Below are 22,629 nucleotides of genomic sequence, written 5' to 3'. Positions count from 1 at the left end.
ACATATCACTTATTCTCAAAAAGGGAAAATGTCCAGAGTCTTGTTCCTCGTACAGACCAATTTCCCATCTGAATGTGGATAGAAAATTGCTTTCTAAAATTCTAGCCACAAGATTAGAGGACTCACTACCACTAATTGTGAAAGGAGACCAACCTGGCTTCATTAAGGGCTGTAAGTCATGCAACAATGTCAGGCGGCTTCTTAATGTAATTCAAGCCTACCAACAAAGTGCTATGGATGGTCTTGTGCTCTCCCTAGATGCTGAGAAGGCATTTGATCGTGTGGAGTGGTCTTACCTATTCTTTGCTCTAAATACATTTGGTCTAGGGGACAACTATAAAATGGGTGAAAGTGTTATATGATGATCCTCAGGCTGCTGTCCTTACCAATGGGCTACGGTCAAATAGCTTCTCTATATACAGAGGTACCAGACAGGGCTGTCCTTTGTCCCCTCTCCTATTTGCACTCGTTATGGAACCACTGGCCGAGGCCATCAGGGTAACGCCTGCTATACAGGGGCTGCTCATTGGTGATGTTCACCATAAAATAAGCTTGTATGCTGATGATGTCCTGATATTCATCTCTAGTCCCGAGACTTCAACTACATCTCTTATTAATATTATTGAATTATTCAGCGAATGCTCAGGCTACAAGATTAACTTAACTAAATCAGAGGCTATGCCACTTGGTAACCTTCACTCTGTACCTAATACTTCTCCCCCCTTCCCTTTTAAATGGTCTCCCTCAGGTTTTACGTATCTGGGTATATTTGTAACTCCTAAATTCCAGAAAATGTACAAAGCCAATTTTGTTCCCTTAAGACAGTTCCCTTAAGACATACAATAAGACAGTATCTGGAGCGCTGGAACTCTCTCCCGATTTCTGGGTTGGGTAGAATATCCCTCTTGAAAATGAACATTTTACCTAGACTACTTTACCCAATCCAAATGATCCCAGTATTACTCGCCAATAAGGTAATAAAGGATGTAAATGGATGGCTAAGTTCCTTTATATGGAGTAAACGCAAGCCAAGACTTAAGATGGCAATATTGCAGCTGCCAAGTTCTATGGGTGGCTTGGATCTGTCCAATATCAGGTTCTATCAGTGGTGTGCCCACCTATGTTATATTTCTGATTGGATCACAAACGATGACTCCTCTATTTGGTTAGACATTGAGACTTCTCTTTCAAAATACCCCTTACAGGATCTTTTATTTTTCAGAAGTTTCAAGTCTGTAGAAGATCACTGCAATAATCCTATTACACTTAACACACTCAAAGTATGGAGGTCAGTTCAACGCTTCCTGGGAAGGTCCAAACTAACCTCTGCTCTTACCCCAATTCTTAACAACCCAGATTTTGGTCCAGGATTGCTGGATGCTGGCTTTAACTTTTGGCTTAATAAGGGCATACACAGACTAAATGACTTATTTGCTGATAAGATTTTATTGTCATTTGAGCAGATGGTCGAGAAATATCGACTCCCAAAGCAGGACTTTTTCCGCTTCCTACAAGTAAGACATTATATTGTGAAGAGCACCACCTTAATTGGTAACCTTGATATGTCTGTCATTGAAAGAATGCTTTTTTTCCCACAAAGGAAAATGTCTGTAAGTCTGTTTTATGATGCTTTAAGGTCCTTTTCTGCTGTCGACACACAGAGGGTGAAACGAGTGTGGGAGAAAGAATTGTCTGTTACTATTGACAAAGAGATGTGGGAGGACATTTGGAGATATGCAAAAACAATATCTATATGTAATCGTACTAGAGCAATCAAATTAAGAATAATACACAGATTGCATATATCCCCAAATCGCAGACATCCTTTTAGCCCCTCTTCCTCTTCTCTTCAGTGTCTTAAATGCAAAACTGATACACGCACCCAAACACATTGTTTATGGTCATGTACCAAAATACAAAGATACTGGTCTGGTGTTCTGCAAGAAATTGAAAAGATCCTAGGGGTTGATCTAGATTTGGACCCAGTTTCTTTACTGTTGGGTCTCCCTAGTAGGCATGTTACTTCTGTGGGTAGAGGAGGCTTTACAACATCCTTACCTTTGCAGCGAGGAAAAACATCCTTTTACAGTGGATTAGTGATAAGGTTCCTTCTATTAAAGATTGGCATAAGATACTATTTGAATGGGTGCCTCTGGAATATCTGACATGTACATTGCATTCTAAAACAGATCAGTTCTACAAAGTATGGGAACCCTATCTAAATTACCTAGAACCTGAGGTATCAGCTATTATGCTGCAAGGATTCTCTTAGAATGGTGGTGATCTATGTATTTCAGAATTACACTGTATGTTCCATGTGTGGAACCTAACTTCTTAGTTTAAATTGAGCTTTTTTGTTTAATTTATGTTTGTTTAAAATGTATGTATTGGGAGACGCAATGATGGGGATGGGGTGAGAGAAGCGGAGAGAGGAAAATGGTGTACGTATGTATGGGTGTGTATGTGTGTGTATGTATGTATATGTGTATGTATGTGTATATACAGTGGGGGAAAAAAGTATTTAGTCAGCCACCTATTGTGCAAGTTCTCCCACTTAAAAAGATGAGAGAGGCCTGTAATTTTCATCATAGGTACACTTCAACTATGACAGACAAAATGAGAAAGAAAAATCCAGAAAATCACATTGTAGGATTTTTAATGAATTTATTTGCAAATTATGGTGGAAAATAAGTATTTGGTCAATAACAAAAGTTTATCTCAATACTTTGTTATATACCCTTTGTTGGCAATGACAGAGGTCAAACGTTTTCTGTAAGTCTTCACAAGGTTTTCACACACTGTTGCTGGTATTTTGGCCCATTCCTCCATGCAGATCTCCTCTAGAGCAGTGATGTTTTGGGGCTGTTGCTGGGCAACACGGACTTTCAACTCCCTCCAAAGAGTTATTTTGAGGGGACAGCAAATTTACACTGTTATACAAGCTGTACACTCACTACTTTACATTGTAGCAAAGTGTCATTTCTTCAGTGTTGTCACATGAAAAGATATACTCAAATATTTACAAAAACGTGAGGGGTGTACTCACTTTTGTGATATACTGTATATGTATGTGTAAGTGAGTGCTATTTTTTTGTTGTTGCTTTGTCTCTGTTGTTGTATCTCTTAATATGGGTGAAATTCCAATAAAAATACTTATACAAAAAAAAAGAAGTAGTGCACTATACAGTGAATAGAGTGCCATTCAGGACGCAACTCCTGTTTCCATTAGGCCAGGCATGCTTGGGAGATCATCATCACCTAGTGGTGGCTTTGATGAAATCACACTGAGGGTTTACAGAGATCCTTTAGAAACCCCTACTAAATGGACGATTCCATGCCTGCATGGCCCAATTTTTTTTGGGGGGGGGATTTTAGATTGTTCTCAAAATTCTCACATATAAACTTCATTGGGAGGAAGAATGTTTGATGTGCTATCTATGTTTTTTTGTAAAATCATGATGAAAGTGGCCATTTTAGGACCTTTTTGACCCATACATGCCCCCTGTAAGACCCAATGATCCGTGAACCGTACTTGATACAGACAACACCTTGGTGTCATCATACTCCTAACTGCCAGTCTCACGGTAATTAACATAAACACGTTTAGCATCTCCTGGCTTCCACGCATAGCCTACAAGCCACTGATGCAGACCTTTGAAACGTCTACATAAAAATAAAAAATAAAGTCTAATAAATCCATTTAATATAGCCCTCACAATCAATCCATTATTTATTTTAAACAGGTCTTAAGAAACATGTTATGAAGAAAATGTTGTCTATTTCAGAAGAACAGAATAGCATACTCTGAAATGACCGTATGTTATGCCCTGATCTAGCTATGCCATATGGCTGTGGGCCACACTAGTTCATTTAGCATACAAGATTGGCTTAGAATTCCATGGCATTATTTTATATTATTTTATAGTATGAAGAATACAATTGAACGTAGCTGAATAAAATAGAAAGGATATTTTCTCCAAATGATTTCCGAGGGAGTACGCACGTGCGGCTATTCTGTGTTGAGCTGTTAACAAGGAAATAGGTATTCCTATATGCTTATTTTAGCAACTATAGTTGTGATACAAACATTGGGCTATACTGTATGTTTAAATGCTTTTATACATTCTAAGGCTGCATGATGTGACTAATGATGATTTGAAAAAAGTTGCATGGAAGGCATGAGCTCTGCTTTGTTTCTTGTGCAGGCTGCACACACTTCATCAGTCTCTCATTCATCATTTGACAAGCACTTGATAATATTCTCACCATGCCTTGAATTTATTGGCGGCATCTCCCTTGTGTGGCCGTAATGCCCCCTAAAAAATCCATGCCTTTTGCGGCCAAAGTGGCCGTTCTGCCCTTGGGCTGAATATAATAATTATAATTCCCTTCTCTTGGCAGCCGTGCTCCAAAGCACCTCTCACTTACATGACTCTCTCAGATATCTCAATTGTTATTAGCCAATGCCCGTCACGTGATCGGGTCCTTCTCACAGGCATCTCAGCTCCGAAGTAGGCTACAAGTGAAGACTGACACATCGGGGATGTAACTGCGCGCGTCCGTCTTATCGAATTCCGAGGTGCATATTGAAGAATTTAGTTTTTGTCAGCCAGCAAGATGAGTAGGCCTAATGAACAGCGAAAGCACTAGCCTATGTCAATCTACTATCCCAAATAGTACAAAAGTTGACCTATTCTATTGGTCAACTTGTCCTTCTGTGTGAGAAATAAATATTCTAAACATACTCTGGGACAGTTGTGGGATGCGATAGAACCCAAATTACACTGAACAAAAATATCAACGCAACATGTGAAGTGTTGGTCCCATGTTTCATAAACTGAAATAAAATATCCTGGAAATGTTCCATATGCACAAAAAGCTTATTTCTCTCAAATTTCATGCCCAAATTTGTTTACATCCCTACTAGTGAGCATTTCTCCTTTGCCAAGATAATCCATCAACCTGGCAAATGTGGCATATCAAGAAGCTGATTAAACAGCATGATCATTACACATGTGTACCTTGTGCTGGGGGACAATAAAAGGTAACTCTAAAATGCCACAGTTTTGAGGGAGCGTGCAGTTGTCCTGCTGACTGCAGGAATGTTCACCAGAGCTGTTGGCAGAGCATTTTATGTTAATGTCTCTACTATGATCCGCCTCCAACATTGTTTTAGAGAATGTGGCAGTACGTCCAACCGGCCTCACAACCGCAGACTGTGTGTACGGCGTCGTGTGGGTGAGCGGTATTCTGATGTCAACATTGTGAACAGAGTGCCCCATGGTGGCGGTGGGGTTATGGTATGGGCAGGCATAAGCTACGGACAACGAACACAATTCCATTTTATTGATTGGCAATTTCAATGCACAAAAACACCGCAACAAGATCCTGAGGCCCATTTTTTTCAAGGTGTCTGTTCCCAGTCATGTGAAATCCATAGATTAAGGCCTAATGAATTTATTTCAATTGATTGATTTCCTCAAATGAACATTAACTCAGTAAAATCATTGAAATTGTTGCAACAAAAAAAGCAATGAGGCTGATGCAACAGATCAGAATGTTTATCTTAAAACGTTTATAAACTATTAGGCTATTTCTTCACATTATAAGTACAGCAATGCGCACACGGCAGTAGGCTATAAGCACAAATATTCCAAAATGCAATCAATTAGCTCCCGCTGTTCTCAAAAGTGACCGCAAATGAGATTATGGATGTAATGCTTTATTATAAAGGTGCATATTTATGGTGAAACTTATCTTCCCTAAACTTGAAACTCACGCACCCACTTTGTATACCAGTAAGGCTCTACACCAGTTGTAAAGCGGATTAATGTGCTTAATTTTAAGAAGTAATTTGATCGCTTAAGTTGTGATACAAACCTTATCAAAACATATAGGCCTATGGGCTAGACTACATGAGGTGTGCGACTATGATTTGAAAAGGTCACACAGAAAAAAGGCATGTGCTGTTTCTTGCCTTACTGCACACGCTGGGCATCATTCACAAGTGATAATCCATCAATCACAAGTGATAATACATCATTCACAAGTGATGTAGCAGTCAGGCGTCTTTGTCTTCATCTTGTCGTGTCCCGTGTATTATATATATTTATATATATCTTTTTATATTTTTTTTCTTCGCATATATATTTTTATTTTTTTCTTATCTCCAACTTCAACATACTCTCCTGCAACCCGCCTCACCCAATGTGGTATAGATCTGCTATTTTCTTTACTTTAGAACCAGAACCCCCAACAGAAGCTAGCTACTAGCTAGTAGTCAGCTAGCCACTGCTAGCGGTCATCACCTAACCTTTAGCTCGGACAACTCCTGCCAGTCTGCACAGCGCGATTACCGGACTGTTAGCTGAAGAGGTCCATCAGCCAATTTCTTGGGCTACTATACCTATTTTTCCAATTGGCCTGGACCCTTTTACTACACGGACCCCTGCTGATCCATCACGACTGGTCTGCCGATGTAACCGCACAAGGGGGCTACAACAGACTTCTTCCGTCGCAACGTCCCTCTAAGGCCCTTCTGCTAGCCCCGGCCCGCTAGCTGTCTGAATCGCCGTGTCTCCAGCCCGCCCAGCTCCTCACTGGACCCTGTGATCACTCGGCTACGCATGCCTCTCCCTAATGTCAATATGCCTTGTCCATTGCTGTTTTGGTCAGTGATTATTGTCTTATTTCACTGTAGAGCCTCCAGCCCTGCTCAATATGCCTCAGCTAACCCTCTTGTCCCACCTCCCACACATGCTGTGACCTTATCTGGTTTAATTGATGTCTCTAGAGACAATACCTCTCTCATCGTCACTCAATGCCTAGGTTTACCTCCACTTTGTCTGTACATTATGCCTTGCATCTATTCTTCCGTGCCCAGAAATCTGCTCCTTTTACTCTCTGTTCCGAACGTACTAGACGACCAGTTCTTATAGCCTTTAGCCGTACCCTTATCCTACTTTTCCTCTGTTCCTTTGGTGATGTAGAGGTTAATCCAGGCCCTGCAGTGCCTAGCTGCACTCCCATTCCCCAGGCGCTCTCATTTGTTGACTTCTGTAACCGTAAAAGCCTTGGTTTCATGCATGTTGACATTAGAAGCCTCCTCCCTAAGTTTGTTTTATTCACTGCTTTAGCACACTCTGCCAACCTGGATGTCCTAGCCGTGTCTGAATCCTGGCTTAGGAAGGCCACCAAAAACCCAGAAATTTCCATCCCTAACTATAACATTTTCCGACAAGATAGAACTGCCAAAGGGGGCGGAGTTGCAATCTACTGCAGTGATAGCCTGCAGAGTTCTGTCTTACTATCCAGGTCTGTGACCAAACAATTTGAGCTTCTACTTTTAAAAATCCACCTTTCCAGAAACAAGTCTTTCACCGTTGCCGCTTGCTATAGACCACCTTCTGCCCCCAGCTGTGCCCTGGACACCATATGTGAATTGATTGCCCCCCATCTATCTTCAGAGCTCGTGCTGTTAGGTGACCTAAACTGGGACATGCTTAACACCCCGGCAATCCTACAATCTAAGCTTGATGCCCTCAATCTCACACAAATTATCAATGAACCTACCAGGTACAACCCCAAATCCGTAAACACAGGCACCCTTCATAGATATCATCCTAACCAACCTCCCCTCCAAATACACCTCCGCTGTCTTCAACCAGGATCTCAGCGATCACTGCCTCGTTGCTTGCGTCCGTAATGGGTCTGCGGTCAAACGACCACTTTTCATCACTGTCAAACGCTCCCTAAAACACTTCAGCGAGCAGGCCTTTCTAATCGACCTGGCCCGGGTATCCTGGAAGGATATTGACCTCATTCCGTTAGTAGAAGATGCCTGGTTATTCTTTAAAAGTGCTTTCCTCACAATCTTAAATAAGCATGCCCAATTCAAAAAATTTAGAACCAGGAACAGATATACCCCGTGGTTCACTCCAGACCTGACTGCCCTTGACCAGCACAAAAACATCCTGTGGCGTACTGCATTAGCATCAAATAGCCCCCGCGATATGCAACTTTTCAGGGAAGTTAGGAACAAATATATACAGGCAGTTAGAAAAGCAAAGGTTAGCTTTTTCAAACAGAAATTTGCATCCTGCAGCACAAACTCCAAAAAGTTATGGGACACTGTAAAGTCCATGGAGAATAAGAGCACCTCCTCCCAGCCGCCCACTGCACTGAGGCTAGGAAACATAAATAAATCCACGATAATTGAGAATTTCAATAAGCATTTTTCTACGGCTAGCCATGCTTTCCACCTGGCCACCCCTACCCTGGTCAACAGCCCTGCACCCCCCACAGCAACTTGCATCTCCCTTGTGTGGCCGTAATGCCCCCTAAAAAATCCATGCCTTTTGCGGCCAAAGTGGCCGTTCTGCCCTTGGGCTGAATATAATAATTATAATTCCCTTCTCTTGGCAGCCGTGCTCCAAAGCACCTCTCACTTACATGACTCTCTCAGATATCTCAATTGTTATTAGCCAATGCCCGTCACGTGATCGGGTCCTTCTCACAGGCATCTCAGCTCCGAAGTAGGCTACAAGTGAAGACTGACACATCGGGGATGTAACTGCGCGCGTCCGTCTTATCGAATTCCGAGGTGCATATTGAAGAATTTAGTTTTTGTCAGCCAGCAAGATGAGTAGGCCTAATGAACAGCGAAAGCACTAGCCTATGTCAATCTACTATCCCAAATAGTACAAAAGTTGACCTATTCTATTGGTCAACTTGTCCTTCTGTGTGAGAAATAAATATTCTAAACATACTCTGGGACAGTTGTGGGATGCGATAGAACCCAAATTACACTGAACAAAAATATCAACGCAACATGTGAAGTGTTGGTCCCATGTTTCATAAACTGAAATAAAATATCCTGGAAATGTTCCATATGCACAAAAAGCTTATTTCTCTCAAATTTCATGCCCAAATTTGTTTACATCCCTACTAGTGAGCATTTCTCCTTTGCCAAGATAATCCATCAACCTGGCAAATGTGGCATATCAAGAAGCTGATTAAACAGCATGATCATTACACATGTGTACCTTGTGCTGGGGGACAATAAAAGGTAACTCTAAAATGCCACAGTTTTGAGGGAGCGTGCAGTTGTCCTGCTGACTGCAGGAATGTTCACCAGAGCTGTTGGCAGAGCATTTTATGTTAATGTCTCTACTATGATCCGCCTCCAACATTGTTTTAGAGAATGTGGCAGTACGTCCAACCGGCCTCACAACCGCAGACTGTGTGTACGGCGTCGTGTGGGTGAGCGGTATTCTGATGTCAACATTGTGAACAGAGTGCCCCATGGTGGCGGTGGGGTTATGGTATGGGCAGGCATAAGCTACGGACAACGAACACAATTCCATTTTATTGATTGGCAATTTCAATGCACAAAAACACCGCAACAAGATCCTGAGGCCCATTTTTTTCAAGGTGTCTGTTCCCAGTCATGTGAAATCCATAGATTAAGGCCTAATGAATTTATTTCAATTGATTGATTTCCTCAAATGAACATTAACTCAGTAAAATCATTGAAATTGTTGCAACAAAAAAAGCAATGAGGCTGATGCAACAGATCAGAATGTTTATCTTAAAACGTTTATAAACTATTAGGCTATTTCTTCACATTATAAGTACAGCAATGCGCACACGGCAGTAGGCTATAAGCACAAATATTCCAAAATGCAATCAATTAGCTCCCGCTGTTCTCAAAAGTGACCGCAAATGAGATTATGGATGTAATGCTTTATTATAAAGGTGCATATTTATGGTGAAACTTATCTTCCCTAAACTTGAAACTCACGCACCCACTTTGTATACCAGTAAGGCTCTACACCAGTTGTAAAGCGGATTAATGTGCTTAATTTTAAGAAGTAATTTGATCGCTTAAGTTGTGATACAAACCTTATCAAAACATATAGGCCTATGGGCTAGACTACATGAGGTGTGCGACTATGATTTGAAAAGGTCACACAGAAAAAAGGCATGTGCTGTTTCTTGCCTTACTGCACACGCTGGGCATCATTCACAAGTGATAATCCATCAATCACAAGTGATAATACATCATTCACAAGTGATGTAGCAGTCAGGCGTCTTTGTCTTCATCTTGTCGTGTCCCGTGTATTATATATATTTATATATATCTTTTTATATTTTTTTTCTTCGCATATATATTTTTATTTTTTTCTTATCTCCAACTTCAACATACTCTCCTGCAACCCGCCTCACCCAATGTGGTATAGATCTGCTATTTTCTTTACTTTAGAACCAGAACCCCCAACAGAAGCTAGCTACTAGCTAGTAGTCAGCTAGCCACTGCTAGCGGTCATCACCTAACCTTTAGCTCGGACAACTCCTGCCAGTCTGCACAGCGCGATTACCGGACTGTTAGCTGAAGAGGTCCATCAGCCAATTTCTTGGGCTACTATACCTATTTTTCCAATTGGCCTGGACCCTTTTACTACACGGACCCCTGCTGATCCATCACGACTGGTCTGCCGATGTAACCGCACAAGGGGGCTACAACAGACTTCTTCCGTCGCAACGTCCCTCTAAGGCCCTTCTGCTAGCCCCGGCCCGCTAGCTGTCTGAATCGCCGTGTCTCCAGCCCGCCCAGCTCCTCACTGGACCCTGTGATCACTCGGCTACGCATGCCTCTCCCTAATGTCAATATGCCTTGTCCATTGCTGTTTTGGTCAGTGATTATTGTCTTATTTCACTGTAGAGCCTCCAGCCCTGCTCAATATGCCTCAGCTAACCCTCTTGTCCCACCTCCCACACATGCTGTGACCTTATCTGGTTTAATTGATGTCTCTAGAGACAATACCTCTCTCATCGTCACTCAATGCCTAGGTTTACCTCCACTTTGTCTGTACATTATGCCTTGCATCTATTCTTCCGTGCCCAGAAATCTGCTCCTTTTACTCTCTGTTCCGAACGTACTAGACGACCAGTTCTTATAGCCTTTAGCCGTACCCTTATCCTACTTTTCCTCTGTTCCTTTGGTGATGTAGAGGTTAATCCAGGCCCTGCAGTGCCTAGCTGCACTCCCATTCCCCAGGCGCTCTCATTTGTTGACTTCTGTAACCGTAAAAGCCTTGGTTTCATGCATGTTGACATTAGAAGCCTCCTCCCTAAGTTTGTTTTATTCACTGCTTTAGCACACTCTGCCAACCTGGATGTCCTAGCCGTGTCTGAATCCTGGCTTAGGAAGGCCACCAAAAACCCAGAAATTTCCATCCCTAACTATAACATTTTCCGACAAGATAGAACTGCCAAAGGGGGCGGAGTTGCAATCTACTGCAGTGATAGCCTGCAGAGTTCTGTCTTACTATCCAGGTCTGTGACCAAACAATTTGAGCTTCTACTTTTAAAAATCCACCTTTCCAGAAACAAGTCTTTCACCGTTGCCGCTTGCTATAGACCACCTTCTGCCCCCAGCTGTGCCCTGGACACCATATGTGAATTGATTGCCCCCCATCTATCTTCAGAGCTCGTGCTGTTAGGTGACCTAAACTGGGACATGCTTAACACCCCGGCAATCCTACAATCTAAGCTTGATGCCCTCAATCTCACACAAATTATCAATGAACCTACCAGGTACAACCCCAAATCCGTAAACACAGGCACCCTTCATAGATATCATCCTAACCAACCTCCCCTCCAAATACACCTCCGCTGTCTTCAACCAGGATCTCAGCGATCACTGCCTCGTTGCTTGCGTCCGTAATGGGTCTGCGGTCAAACGACCACTTTTCATCACTGTCAAACGCTCCCTAAAACACTTCAGCGAGCAGGCCTTTCTAATCGACCTGGCCCGGGTATCCTGGAAGGATATTGACCTCATTCCGTTAGTAGAAGATGCCTGGTTATTCTTTAAAAGTGCTTTCCTCACAATCTTAAATAAGCATGCCCAATTCAAAAAATTTAGAACCAGGAACAGATATACCCCGTGGTTCACTCCAGACCTGACTGCCCTTGACCAGCACAAAAACATCCTGTGGCGTACTGCATTAGCATCAAATAGCCCCCGCGATATGCAACTTTTCAGGGAAGTTAGGAACAAATATATACAGGCAGTTAGAAAAGCAAAGGTTAGCTTTTTCAAACAGAAATTTGCATCCTGCAGCACAAACTCCAAAAAGTTATGGGACACTGTAAAGTCCATGGAGAATAAGAGCACCTCCTCCCAGCCGCCCACTGCACTGAGGCTAGGAAACATAAATAAATCCACGATAATTGAGAATTTCAATAAGCATTTTTCTACGGCTAGCCATGCTTTCCACCTGGCCACCCCTACCCTGGTCAACAGCCCTGCACCCCCCACAGCAACTTGCCCAAGCCTCCCCCATTTCTCCTTCACCCAAATCAAGATAGCTGATGTTCTGAAAAAGCTGCAAAATCTGGACCCCTACAAATCAGCTGGGCTAGACAATCTGGACCCTCTCTAAAATGATCAGCCAAAATTGTTGCAACCCCTATTACTAGCCTGTTCAACCTTTCTTTCGTATCGTCTGAGATCCCCGAAGATTGGAAAGCTGCCCCGGTCATCCCCCTCTTCAAAGGGGGAGACACTCTAGACCCAAACTGCTACAGACCTATATCTATCCTACCCTGCCTTTCTAAGGTCTTCGAAAGCCAAGTTAGCAAACAGATCACAGACCATTTCGAATCCCACCGTACCTTCTCCGCTATGCAATCTGGTTTCCGAGCTGGTCATGGGTGCGCCTCAGCCACGCTCAAGGTCCTAAATGATATCATAACCTCCATCGATAAGAGACAATACTGTGCAACTGTATTCATAGACCTGGCCAAGGCTTTCGACTCTGTCAATCACCACATTCTTATCGGCAGATTCAACAGCCTTGGTTTCTCAAATGACTGCTTCACCTGGTTCACCAACTACTTCTCAGACAGAGTTCAGTGTGTTAAGCTGGAGGGCCTGTTGTCTGGACCTCTGGCAGTCTCTATGGGGGTGCCACAGGGTTAAATTCTCATGCCGACTCTCTTCTCTGTATACATCAATGATGTCGCTCTTGCTGCTTGTAATTCTCTGATCCACCTCTACGCAGACGACACCATTCTGTATACTTCTGGCCCTTCTTTGAACACTGTGTTAACTAACCGCCAGATGAGTTTCAATGCCATACAACTCTCCTTCCGTGGCCTCCAACTGCTCTTAAATGCAAGTAAAACTAAATGCATGCTCTTCAACCGATCGCTACCAGCACCTGCCCGCCCGTCCAGCATCACTACTCTGGACGTTTCTGACTTAGAATATGGGGACATCTACAAATACCTATGTATATGGTTAGACTGTAAACTCTCCTTCCAGACTCACAGTAAGCATCTCCAATCCAAAATTAAATCTAGAATCGGCTTCCTATTTCGCAACAAAGCATCCTTCACTCATGCTGCCAAACATACCCCCGTAAAACTGACTGTCCTATCGATCCTTGACTTCGGCGATGTCATTTACAAGATAGCCTCCAACACTCTACTCAGCAAATTGGATGCAGTCTATCACAGTGTCATCCGCTTTGTCACCAAAGCCCCATATACTACCCACCACTGCGACCTGAATGCTCTCGTTGGCTGGCCCTCGCTTCATATTTGTCGCCAAACCCACTGGCTCCAGGTCATCTATAAGTCTTTGCTAGGTAAAGCCCCACCTTATCTCAGCTCACTGGTCACCATAGCAGCACCCACCTGTAGCACACGCTCCAGCAGGTATATTTCACTGGTCACCCCCAATGCCAATTCCTACTTTGGCCGCCTTTCCTTCCAGTTCTTTGCTGCCAATGACTGGAACGAATTGCAAAAATCACTGAAGCTGGAGACTCATATCTCCCTCACTAACTAAGGACCAGCTGTCAGAGCAGCTCACAGATCACAGCACCTGTACATAGCCCATCTGTACATAGCCCATCCAACTACCTCATCCCCATACTGTTATTTTTTTTATGCCCTTTTGCACCCCAGTATCTCTACTTGCACGTCATCATCTGCACATCTATCACTCCAGTGTTTAATTGCTAAATTGTAATTATTTTGCCACTATGGCCTATGTATTGCCTTACCTCCTTTATCTTACCTCATTTGCACACACTGTAAATATACTTTTTTTCCTATTGTGTTATTGACTGTATGTTTGTTTATTCCATGTGCTTTTGCGCTTTTGCCATGGTTCATTTTCATTCCAGCCAGGTAGGCTATACACCTGTTGTAAAGCAAAGCAATTTTCTTAATATTAGGTTATTTGAGAAATAAATATAGTAGGCTTAGCCTATAGAAAGCTGATGGGCACCTCCTCTTTTTAATAGAAGCCATTAAAACTCTGTTTTCTCACGTAATTGAATAGCCTATAGATTACATTTTTGATTACATTTGCATTGATGCCAGAGTCATTAGAGGGACAATAGAGTGCTGACTTTGGTAGGCTACTAATGACCATCAGCAGCATTAGAGCTTGGAGAGGCCTAGTTACCGTGACTAAATGGTCACGTGGAATTTGACTGCGGTCATGACTCTGGTCACCGTAACAGCCCTAGCTGTGATTGGTTAATAACCTATAATGTCAATGTATAAAACGACTCTCGAAATGTAATGTGTTTAAAGAGTATATTGTTCCAAACACCAAGATGTTGTCTGTAACATGTACGGTTCACGGATCATAGGGTCTTACAGGATGCAGGTATAGGTTTTTAAAAAGATTTGTGATACAAATTTTAAAAGCATGTTAAACATCCTTCCTCCCAATTAAGTTTTTGTGAGAATTCCCAGAACAATCTGTGATAACATAAATATTTTCGGGCCATGCTGGAATGGAATCACCCAAATGCAGTAGCAAGTCTAGTTGACTGTACATGATAATCATAGTCTGGTTTGAATCAAAGTCTGTGAATCAATGTGTCTGTAAAGAGTGAGTCTAACTGTTCTCTGTTTGCTTCCCACACAGGAGCATGTAGTGAAGGAGGACCTGCTGAATGCTCTGTACTGTGAGTTCATCAACCGGGTGAATGAAGTGGGTGTGGATGTGAACCGGGCCATGGCCCACCCCTACACCCAGAGCCTGGTGCAGTACGTCTGTGGCCTGGGGCCCAGGAAGGGATCCCACCTGCTCAGGGTAAGACATAGATCACATAAGGCATCTAGATTTCCAACATGTTAATACAATGTAATTAAAGTGTTACTACACAGATATAAAAGCAACAATATACCAAGTGTTACCAGATAGATTTGATCAATATACAGTAGCAATATGTACCTATATGTTTTTATTATTATAGTTTCTCAGTACTCTACTGCAGGGGTTCCTCAACTTTTTCACTCAGGCCCCCCTTCCAGCATTGTGGGAAATCCCACTTCCGCACTTGCACTCGCGTCACATCTATTTCTATGGGCACAAGCACTGTTCATGACACAAACTGTTCACACCCCTCTTGTTGGTGGAGAGAACATTTGCAGGTTTAAAGTTTATTTTCTGCAATTCTACACATTTTGTCATAGGGTGCAGAGAAGATTTTGCTGTTTTAAAGCAAATTTTCTTGCAATTCTATACATGTCTAATGTGTATTCATGTGATATTTGAATGATTCAAACATTACCACAGATCTATGGGCAAAAAAACCTAGCAAAAAAAACTTTATCTGACATGGGCTAGTTGATCTGGACATTTCTGACAAGTTATAAATAGCTCTCTAAGGTATACAATGACTGACATGACAAGAGAAAACTGATGATGCACTACTCGAAATTGCACCTTTGGCATTCTACTATTACAACTTTCAAGAGTGAGTTTAAAGCCGGACCCTGCGCAACCCACAGTTTGGGAACCACTGCTCTACTGTACTGACATCTGAACAGATACTTTTACATGTACACTTATCCATCTCTGTTTCCAGATCCTGAAGCAAAATAACACTCGTCTGGAAAACCGCACTCAACTGGTCACCATGTGTCACATGGGCCCCAAGGTCTTCATCAACTGTGCTGGTTTCATCAAGATTGACACAGCTTCACTTGGAGACAGGTCGGTCTCAGAACATTGGGCATGGTCATTCATGCAATACTGCAGAAAATTCCTGAGACTAAAAACCATATTTTGATTTTAAATTTAACTCATAATAGTAACATTCACTACTACTTTTATTGACATCATCACACAGCCAATTCACTAAATAGTGTCTTTCCCTACCTGCAGTACTGACTCCTATATTGAGGTTCTGGACGGATCGCGGGTGCACCCAGAGACCTACGAGTGGGCCAGGAAGATGGCCGTGGATGCCCTGGAGTACGATGAGTCAGCGGAGGACGCCAACCCGGCCGGAGCACTGGAGGAGATCCTGGAAAACCCGGAGCGGCTCAAAGACCTAGACTTGGACGCCTTTGCTGAGGAGCTGGAAAGACAGGTCAGTGTGGGAGATGTAGGCTGCATCCCAGAAGTAGTGCACTATATAGGGAATAGGGTGCCATTTGGAACACATCCGTTGTCCTACTCTGGGTGGTTATGAAGAGCTTGCATCCTCTTCCTGATCTGAGGACATTGTAGTATTCACTGTTTGAGACTCTGTGTCCACAGGGCTATGGTAACAAGGGCATCACCCTGTATGACATCCGTGCTGAGCTGAGCTGCAGGTACAAAGACCTGAGGTCCACCTACAGAGGACCTAACACAGAGGAGATCTTCAACCTGCTCACCAAGGAGACACCAGAGACCTTTTACATCGGTACGTAATGTTCCTTCTCAACCAGGGCCTTATTGATATCTCTTTCAAAATGATGGGTTAACACGCACACTACCATGCTTTTTTGGTGCAGGGAGTCATAGCCCCAATGTGGACATAGTAGAAAACATGTATAACTCCCTTATTGGTATCTCAACACTATTTTCATGGTCTCGGTCTGTCTGTCTTCATGGCTCTCTAGGTAAACTGATCACCAGTGTGGTGACAGGCATTGCTCACCGCCGCCCCCAGGGTGAGAGTTATGACCAGGCCATAAGGAATGATGAGACAGGTCTGTGGCAGTGTCCTTTCTGTCAGCAGGATAACTTCCCTGAGCTCAGCGAGGTGAGAATCTGATATGCTCCATATTCTGCTACAATCTATACTCGCACACTGTGAGTGACAGCCCATCTGAAGAGTGGTGGGTTATCGGGTTTTAAGTTCCTAGATTATTGTTATTTGTTGCTATAGTTTTATTGACCACAGCTGTCTTTTTGATCAACAAAGTCTGACATAGCCTCTGTTTTCTTTGGCAGGTGTGGAATCATTTTGACAGTGGCTCCTGCCCTGGCCAAGCTATTGGGGTCCGCTGTCGCATGGACAACGGAGTCACCGGCTTTATCCCAACCAAGTTCCTCAGTGACAAAGTGGTCAAGCACCCTGAAGAAAGGGTTAAGGTATTACTGTAGTTTCCCCCAAAATATCTCTCGATTTCAGTATAACTAACAGTCAATTACCAAAGTCATAACACTTTATAAAAGTCATATAACACTAACTTGAACCTGCTGTAGGTGGGCATGACAGTGCACTGCAGGATCATGAAGATTGACATTGAGAAGCTCAGTGTGGATCTGACCTGTCGGACGTCAGACCTGTCGGATAAGAACAATGAGTGGAAGCTTCCCAAGGACACCTACTACGACTTTGACACTGAGACAGAGGATGTGAAGCAGGAGGACGAGGCCAAGAAGAAACAGCAGAGAACAAGTGTGAACCTGTCTGAGATCTTACTGTACAACTCTAGATGGAGAACATAGCTGGAATTGATAAATGGATAAAATTACATTATTGATTCATCTTTTATTATTGGTTGATTTTGGTAATGGTAGTAAGAGTAGATTTTAGGCTAGTTTCCGGGACACAGATTAAGCCTAGTCCTGGAATAAGAAGCATGGTCATTGGAAATGTTCAATTTAAAGTGTTTTTTAGTCCAGGACTAGGCTACATCTGTGTCTGGGAAACCAGGCCTAATAATATAATACCAAACGCTAAAATACATCTTTCCACTCCATGTAGCCTACATCAAGAGGGTGATAGCCCACCCATCGTTCCATAACATCAACTTCAAGCAGGCAGAGAAGATGATGGAGTCCATGGACCAGGGAGATGTGATCATCAGGCCCAGCAGTAAGGGAGAGAACCACCTGACTGTTACTTGGAAGGTTGCTGATGGCATCTACCAGCACATTGACGTACGAGAGGAGGGCAAGGAGAACGCCTTCAGCCTGGGACATACCCTGTGGATCAACACTGAGGTCAGCTCCATTCACAGGCTTCTTCATTATGAAGCAGTATATGCCTGTATGAATATCATTATGTGCGTCCCTATATAATCCACAGAAGTAGTGCACTATGTAGGGAATAGGGCGCCATTTGGCATGAAACCAATGTGTTTCACTAGGTTGTTTGACCTTTTTCTCAGGAATTTGAAGATCTGGATGAAATCACAGCCAGATACGTTCAACCAATGGCTGCGTTTGCTCGCGATCTACTTGGTCACAAGTATTTTCAAGAATGCAATGGTGGAGACCGAAAGGTAGGAACAAGGATATACTTTCTTTCAATTCACAGTATCATTGTGTATGAATGTGTATTTATGTGTGTATAAGTCTATCTGCCAGTGTGTGTGTGTGTGTGTGTGTGTGTGTGTGTGTGTGTGTGTGTGTGTGTGTGTGTGTGTGTGTGTGTTTGAGAGAGAGAGAATAAGAGTTTCAAAGAGACAGATGGGATAGAAACCTTTTCAATTCTCTTCGATTGATCATCAGCTGCCATCCCTGTTTTTTGAATTGCAGAAAATGGAGGAGGTCTTGGTGAAAAGCAAGAAGGAAAAGCCTACATTCATCCCCTACTATGTGTCTGCCTGTAGAGAGCTGCCAGGGAAGTTTCTGCTCGGTTACCAGCCCCGCGGAAAACCAAGGTTACCTCAGGACTGCCAACCACACTAGCCGCTGCCTTTGTCATTCAAATAAACACCCATTCATACAATGCATGAATTTGCATAGATATAGAAATGCTGGAAATGTACTTGGCTTCATTTTCTTTCATGTGCAATTGACACCCTAAAGAAAAAAGCTCTCGTGTTGGAAATGGAACTGCCTCACCCCCAAAACCCAAACACAGAATGTGTGTCAGTACAGTAGGGGAAGCATAAAGCACCTTTTTGTCTCTGCCGCTGTTGCCTGCCAAGAGAAAGAGTGATTATTGGTGCTTGTTTAGAGACATGAAAGGACATAAACATTAACCCTTATTTACTTCTCTCTCACTCGCTCAGGAGGGTTTGTCACATGTATCCACAGTAATCATCACTGTTCAGTGAACTTTCATAAAGTACTATACTGTGGTGTTGTAATGTAATGTCACATAATGTACTGTCATTGTTATATTGTCATAATCAGAATGGCATGACTTTTCTCTGGCATGCAGGGTTGAGTTTGTGACTGTCACGCCTGAGGGGTTCAGATACAGAGGCCAGATTTTTCCCACAGTCAATGGACTCTTCCGCTGGTTCAAAGACCATTTCCAAGAGCCAGTGGCAGGTCAGAGCCTACACAGAATGCCACACAATGAAACCTACAGTCCAGGGTAATCGTGCTCTAATAATGGATCACTTCTGTTATCTGATATTTGGTATTTCTCCTACAGGGATTACTCCCAGCAGTAGCAGTAGAACACGAACCCCAGCCTCTGTCAATGCCACGCCAGCCAATATTAACATTGCAGGTCAGTTTAGTGCTGGGACGATACCAGTATCGCCATATTTTTTCCATGGCAAAAAGGAAAACACGAAGCAGATTAAACTCTTTGGTAATTTAAAAACCTGCTGTATGTAGAATATTGTGTGCTATAGCTTGGTAAAAAATGAATACATGTGACTCTGGATGACAACATAATTATGTTTGTTTCCAGCATTAGGGCTGTTTTCCTAAAGAAGTTAAATCTGCGTTGTGCTTTGTTTCCTTGCCACGATACTAACGAGTATCGTGATACTGGTATTGTCCCGGTCCTATGTCAGTTATTGTGTATACTCACTCCCCAGGATTTCTATGGCTATGATATACTGTATGTTACCTCAATTGGTTTTTAACATTTCATACATCCTAAGGTTGAAATCGTCAGCATTTTAAGGACTTTTAAGAAACAGTTTCTCTGTTTAATCTTCTCCTAATGTATAAAGTTGTATGTGTTATGTATGCCCTGTGTGTCTGTCACTCAGATCTGACTCGTGCAGTGAACGCCCTCCCTCAGAACATGACCTCTCAGATGTTCAGTGCCATTGCCGCGGTAACGGGCCAGGGCCAGAACCCCAACACCACACCTGCCGGATGGGCATCCAGCCAGTACGGCTATACTGGTGGCAGCAGCGGCGGAGGGGGGAGCAGCAGCGCCTATCATGTACGTTTGGAATACACAGACGCTTACTGTATATCTGAATGTCACAATCACAAAAACTTTGGACTTTCATCTCTATCAGTTTTTCATATTTCTGTTCAACATGAGCCCTTCTTTTTTCTGTCCCAGGTGTTTGCCACACCAGCTCAGCAGCCCATTGCTACTCCCCTTCTGACGCCCAGCTATTCATACACCACCCCCACCCCCAGCCAGCAGCAGACTATCACCACGCCCCAGTACCCCAGCAGCACTCCCCAGTCCTCACACGGATCACACGGACATGGACACCGCCCTTCCTCCTCCACACCATCATCAACATCCTCCTCCCGCCACCACAGGACACCAACACCAAAGTAAGTCACCTCTCAAAACTAGCTCTTAGACAGAATTATCCAATAGAGAAACTATGGGTCATTCAAATTGAGAGATTATGGTCCATGTATGTAGCTGCGTACTTACAGAAGTTTCCAACGGCAGATAACTTACCTCTAATTGTTCAGGAAGCATACAACTGCTACATTGCGAGTGAGTAAGTAAATAGTGAGTTATCTTCTCTCCCTGCTCCCAACCCTCAGGGCAACTTCCCACACAGCGGTGGACTGGGGAAAGATGGCCGAGCAGTGGCTCCAGGAGAAAGAGGCAGAGCGCAAAAAGACGAGGCCCAGAATGACCCCACGACCTTCTCCCAGCCCCATGATCGAGAGCACTCCCATGTCCCTCGCTGGAGACGCCACACCACTGCTGGATGAGATGGATCGCTAGGTCCAGAGTAGACTTTCCTTCTCCTGATCCCACTATTACTCACCCCTACTGTACTGTATATGAACTGGACTCATTATATATTACTGCATACACTTCACTGCTTCAGTTGGTCACATTGAAGGATAAGATGATGGTGACCAACATGGATGACTGAATTGCACGTGGAAAATGTATTTGATAACAGTGGTTTGTTTCAAATTCACCTAAAGAAGATGGTTGGAAACGTTGATTATCACTTCTTTGGTAGCACTGTTTCTCGCTTGCAATTTTAGTGGAATGTACTGGAAACAATGAAAACTGCATGCCTTGTTTAAACCAGGTTTTAAGCGTATTAACTTCAAATGCATGTGATGCAACAAAAACCAATGAAAACTATTTCTTTCTGAATCACACCCGAGGTTACTGTAACATATGCTATATGAATATTAACTATCTCTCAGTAGGGGTTTGAAAAGGCAATTTGTAGTACCATGTATATTATATCTATACCATTTTATCTTTGTCACATGAGTCTTAGGCCATTTTAATCACTTGTAAGTTTCTGGATTCATATCCAGTTGCTGCTTGGTGTATTGCCTGAGAGCTGACTAGGTATAGGTTTTAGCCTACATTAGCTATACAGGCTTCATGTCTACTCTGAGTGTAACACAATGAAGAAAATTGACAGTATTACTTGGAAGTGTTGAACAGAATAAGTATAGGACCTCAAGCACTTTTACTAACTGTATTTTTTTTTTTTTACTTTGAATGTTTTTAGTATTTTTAAATGCATTGCCAACTGAAACATGTTGTGGTCTGTGCATACTGTGCTACATCAGCATATTCACATTACAGCTACTGTCCTGTAATATACAGTACACTTAAATGTTATCCTCTGTCAATGTATTTAACCCATATGAATGTATTTTAAACCTATCAAATTCACTTCCTGTAGTTGAATTCAACTCATGTAAGAACAGTGTCAGTTATTTTTAGTATTCATCATGTTCTCATGTAATCCACAAACAAAATGAGTCCATAACAAATAAGAGATCTATCAGTGCCAGCCTGCAGTACTAATTAAAGCTGTATGTTAGCATTGTTGAATGCCTTTCCTTCATAAAAATGTCAAATACAGAAGACTCTTGTTTCTTTGCCAACTGCGAACAATTGTTCCTCTCAAGTAGTCAGACCATACAAAATACAATATGATTCCATTCAAAAGACCATTGAAAAACACTGTCAATGCAGCTGATTTAATATAATGTGGTATGAGGTGGGAACACTCTGTTCCCCCCAAACTGAGCTGGTCTGAATGCTTGGGTCTAGTCCCAGTCTGGAACACCATCAGTAGCATGAAAGTCCTCTTTGTTATTAAGCTTTGAATACCAGTCACTGCTTACTGAAGTGTCCAACTGTTTTACTAAACTCAGCAAAAAAAGAAACGTCCTCTTTCTCTCAACTGCGTTTATTTTCAGCAAACTTAACATGTGTA

The 22,629-nt window shown here is 42.8% G+C and overlaps 1 protein-coding gene across 1 annotated transcript in view; it reads left to right on the top strand.

Moving 5' to 3' along the window:
* Nucleotides 1-22,265, top strand: part of LOC120018546 (transcription elongation factor SPT6-like) — a 41,884-nt gene extending 19,619 nt beyond the window's left edge. Inside the window, exons 22-36 of the mRNA XM_038961765.1 lie at nt 14,957-15,124; nt 15,903-16,030; nt 16,202-16,409; nt 16,580-16,727; nt 16,927-17,069; nt 17,261-17,401; nt 17,516-17,711; nt 18,021-18,259; nt 18,427-18,540; nt 18,797-18,921; nt 19,428-19,540; nt 19,647-19,724; nt 20,218-20,396; nt 20,523-20,746; nt 20,969-22,265. Coding sequence (XP_038817693.1) covers nt 14,957-15,124; nt 15,903-16,030; nt 16,202-16,409; nt 16,580-16,727; nt 16,927-17,069; nt 17,261-17,401; nt 17,516-17,711; nt 18,021-18,259; nt 18,427-18,540; nt 18,797-18,921; nt 19,428-19,540; nt 19,647-19,724; nt 20,218-20,396; nt 20,523-20,746; nt 20,969-21,155 — 2,391 coding nt within the window. The 3' untranslated portion in view covers nt 21,156-22,265. The remainder of the gene's footprint in view (nt 1-14,956; nt 15,125-15,902; nt 16,031-16,201; nt 16,410-16,579; nt 16,728-16,926; nt 17,070-17,260; nt 17,402-17,515; nt 17,712-18,020; nt 18,260-18,426; nt 18,541-18,796; nt 18,922-19,427; nt 19,541-19,646; nt 19,725-20,217; nt 20,397-20,522; nt 20,747-20,968) is intronic.
* The last annotated feature ends 364 nt before the right edge of the window (nt 22,266-22,629 follow it).

Source organism: Salvelinus namaycush, chromosome 23 (genome assembly GCF_016432855.1).
Source record: "Salvelinus namaycush isolate Seneca chromosome 23, SaNama_1.0, whole genome shotgun sequence".
Classification (NCBI taxonomy): domain Eukaryota; kingdom Metazoa; phylum Chordata; class Actinopteri; order Salmoniformes; family Salmonidae; genus Salvelinus; species Salvelinus namaycush.
Note: the sequence above shows the minus strand (reverse complement) of the source record. Positions and strands in the feature narration are given on the sequence as shown.